Source organism: Homarus americanus, unplaced genomic scaffold, assembly GCF_018991925.1.
Source record: "Homarus americanus isolate GMGI-L3 unplaced genomic scaffold, GMGI_Hamer_2.0 scaffold28600, whole genome shotgun sequence".
NCBI classification, from domain to species: Eukaryota; Metazoa; Arthropoda; class Malacostraca; order Decapoda; family Nephropidae; genus Homarus; species Homarus americanus.
The window spans coordinates 13,610-15,984 of NW_024730167.1; the positions used below are offsets into that span (position 1 = coordinate 13,610).

The 2,375-nt window shown below is 50.8% G+C and overlaps 1 protein-coding gene across 1 annotated transcript; it reads right to left on the reverse strand.

Moving 5' to 3' along the window:
• Positions 1–1,751: 1,751 nt before the first annotated feature.
• LOC121866907 (paraneoplastic antigen Ma6F-like) lies at positions 1,752–2,012 on the reverse strand. Its single transcript, XM_042366643.1, has one exon. The coding sequence runs from the start codon at positions 2,010–2,012 to the stop codon at positions 1,752–1,754; it is 261 nt and encodes an 86-aa protein (XP_042222577.1).
• Between the last annotated feature and the right edge of the window lie 363 nt (positions 2,013–2,375).

The following is a 2,375-nucleotide window of genomic DNA, read 5'->3' on the forward strand; positions in this document are numbered from 1 at the left end:
GGAACATTCGTCAGCAGGGGAAGCACTCGTCAGGAGGAAGCACTCGTCAGCTGGAAGCACTCGTCAGCTGGGAGGGGGCACTCGTCAGCGGGGGAAGCACTCTTCAGCGGTGGGAAACACTCGTCAGCGGTGGGAAACACTCGTCAGCGGTAGGAAACACTCGTCAGCGGGGGGAACACTCGTCAGCTGGAAACGTCAGCAGGAAGAAGCACTCGTCAGCGGAGTAAGCACTCTCGTCAGCGGTAGATAACTCAATCAGCAGTGGGAAGCACTCGTCAGGAAGGAAGCAATCGTCAGCTGGGGGCAGCACTCGTCAGCTGGGGAAGCGCTCGTCAGCGGGGGCACTCTTCAGCGGGGAAGCACTCGTCAGCGGTAGGCTTTTCGTCAGCAGGGAAGCTTGCGTCAGGGAGGAAGCACTCGTCAGCTGGGAACTACTCATCAGCTGGGAGAAGCACTCGTCAGATGGAAACACTCGTCAGCAGAAGCACTCGTCAGCCCGAAGCACTCGTCAGCGGGGGGAAACACTCGTCAGCAGGGAAGCACTCGTCAGCGGGGAAGCACTCGACGAGAAACACTCGTCAGCGGGGGAAGCACTCGTCAGCGGGGGGCCACTCATCAGGTTTTCATCATTAGATCTTTATAGGTAACACTGGGTCTTTATCTCAGGTGTATTATATTGCTCCACCATGTTACCCAAAAGACAATATAGTTACATCAGTTTATACAAAATGTCCGACTTTTCACTGGTAACCTTTTTATTTATTTTTTAATAATTATACACAAAGTGAAGGAAGATCAATCACACCGACAACAATACAGAAAACAACAACAACAACAACAACAAGCTACACCTAAGACTCAACATACAGTACCATCGGTGTAGTAAATCAAGAATAAAGTTCATCTCCTCAAAATGAAAAGTTCTACAAAATTTTGTGGGTAAGTATGGCATGAAAGCGGCACTTATGTAACAAGAAGCAACAGGTCTGGTATTTACGTTAGAGACTGCAGCACCTCCAACATTTCTGCCACAAAAACTCCTGGAAATGTTCCTCTGCATATTCCCGGACGCTGAGCCCCAAGTTAAAGTTGACTTGCTGGACGGCGAAGGACGCGTGTGTGTTTGTGTGTGTGTGTGTGTGTGTGTTTTCATACTTTCCCTTGGTTGCCAGATGTTGTAATGGGCAGGATGTTCGCCTCAGAAGCGAGTGGTACCGGGTTCGATTCTTTACGCCTCTTGACCTCTGTCTACCCAGCAGAAGTTGGGAGCCTGGACGTTAATCGAACTGTGGGATAATGGTTAGTCAGTGCAGTTAGTAAGACGTCAGTTTTTTGTTGGAGTATTACTGGACATTGGGTCACACAGCTCGTTAACTTAGGGTGTGGTTATTGTGTTATCAACAGCTTCTAATTCACGCTTAGGTGGTCCTAGGGCCGGCCAGTCTCTAACACGAGCGGCCACCAATATCCACCTCGTCTTCACTCTGTTCCTCCACTCTACCATCACCACGCAGTGAGTCATTCTCTCCCCGTCCACCCTCACGGCCCACTCCACCCTCAAGGCCCACTCCACATTCACGGCCCACTCCACCCTCACGGCCAACTCTTCCCTCACGGCGCTCTCCACCCTCGCGGCCCACTCCACATTCACGGCCCGCTCCACCCTCACAACCCACTCCACATTCACGGCCCTCCACCCTCGCGGCCCGCTCCACCCTCACGGCCCTCCAGCCTCACGGCCCACTCCACCATCACGGCCCCACTCCACCCTCACGGCCAACTCTTCCCTCACGGCGCTCTCCACCCTTACGGCCCACTCCACCCTCACGGCCAACTCTTCCCTCACGGCCCACTCCGCCCTTACGGCCCACTTCACCCTCACGGCCCACTTCACCCTCACGGCCCACTTCACCCTCACGGCCCACTTCACCCTCACGGCCCACTTCACCCTCACGGCCCACTCCGGCTGCTCCGTGTGAGAGCTTCCAACTCCACTTGTAGTTAAGATTCATTTGGAATATAAAACACTTTTATATCTAGCGAAAATTATAAAGTAAAATACTTGACATAAGAATATTTTTACCTCATGAGAAGCTTATGGCTCGCGCCCTCGAACTAAGAAGTATTCATCTGAAAATATGGAAATGGAAATCGAATGAAAAATCAAATCCGTTACTGGTTGAATGTTAACTCTTTTACATTTACATTTATATTATATAATTAAGGATTCATTATCAGAGCACGTCTTGATGTTGTATATTTTGGGTAATACTTGTTGACACGTTGATGTATATATATCGTGACGTTGATCCTCCCCTGTCTGCTGGGTTATGCCACTCAGGCCAACAAGCAACAGTGAGTCAGAACTAAAGTGA

Coding starts and splice junctions, on each gene's coding strand:
- LOC121866907 (XM_042366643.1), bottom strand. CDS start 2,012: ATGAATCTTAACTACAAGTGGAGTTGGAAGCTCTCACACGGAGCAGCC.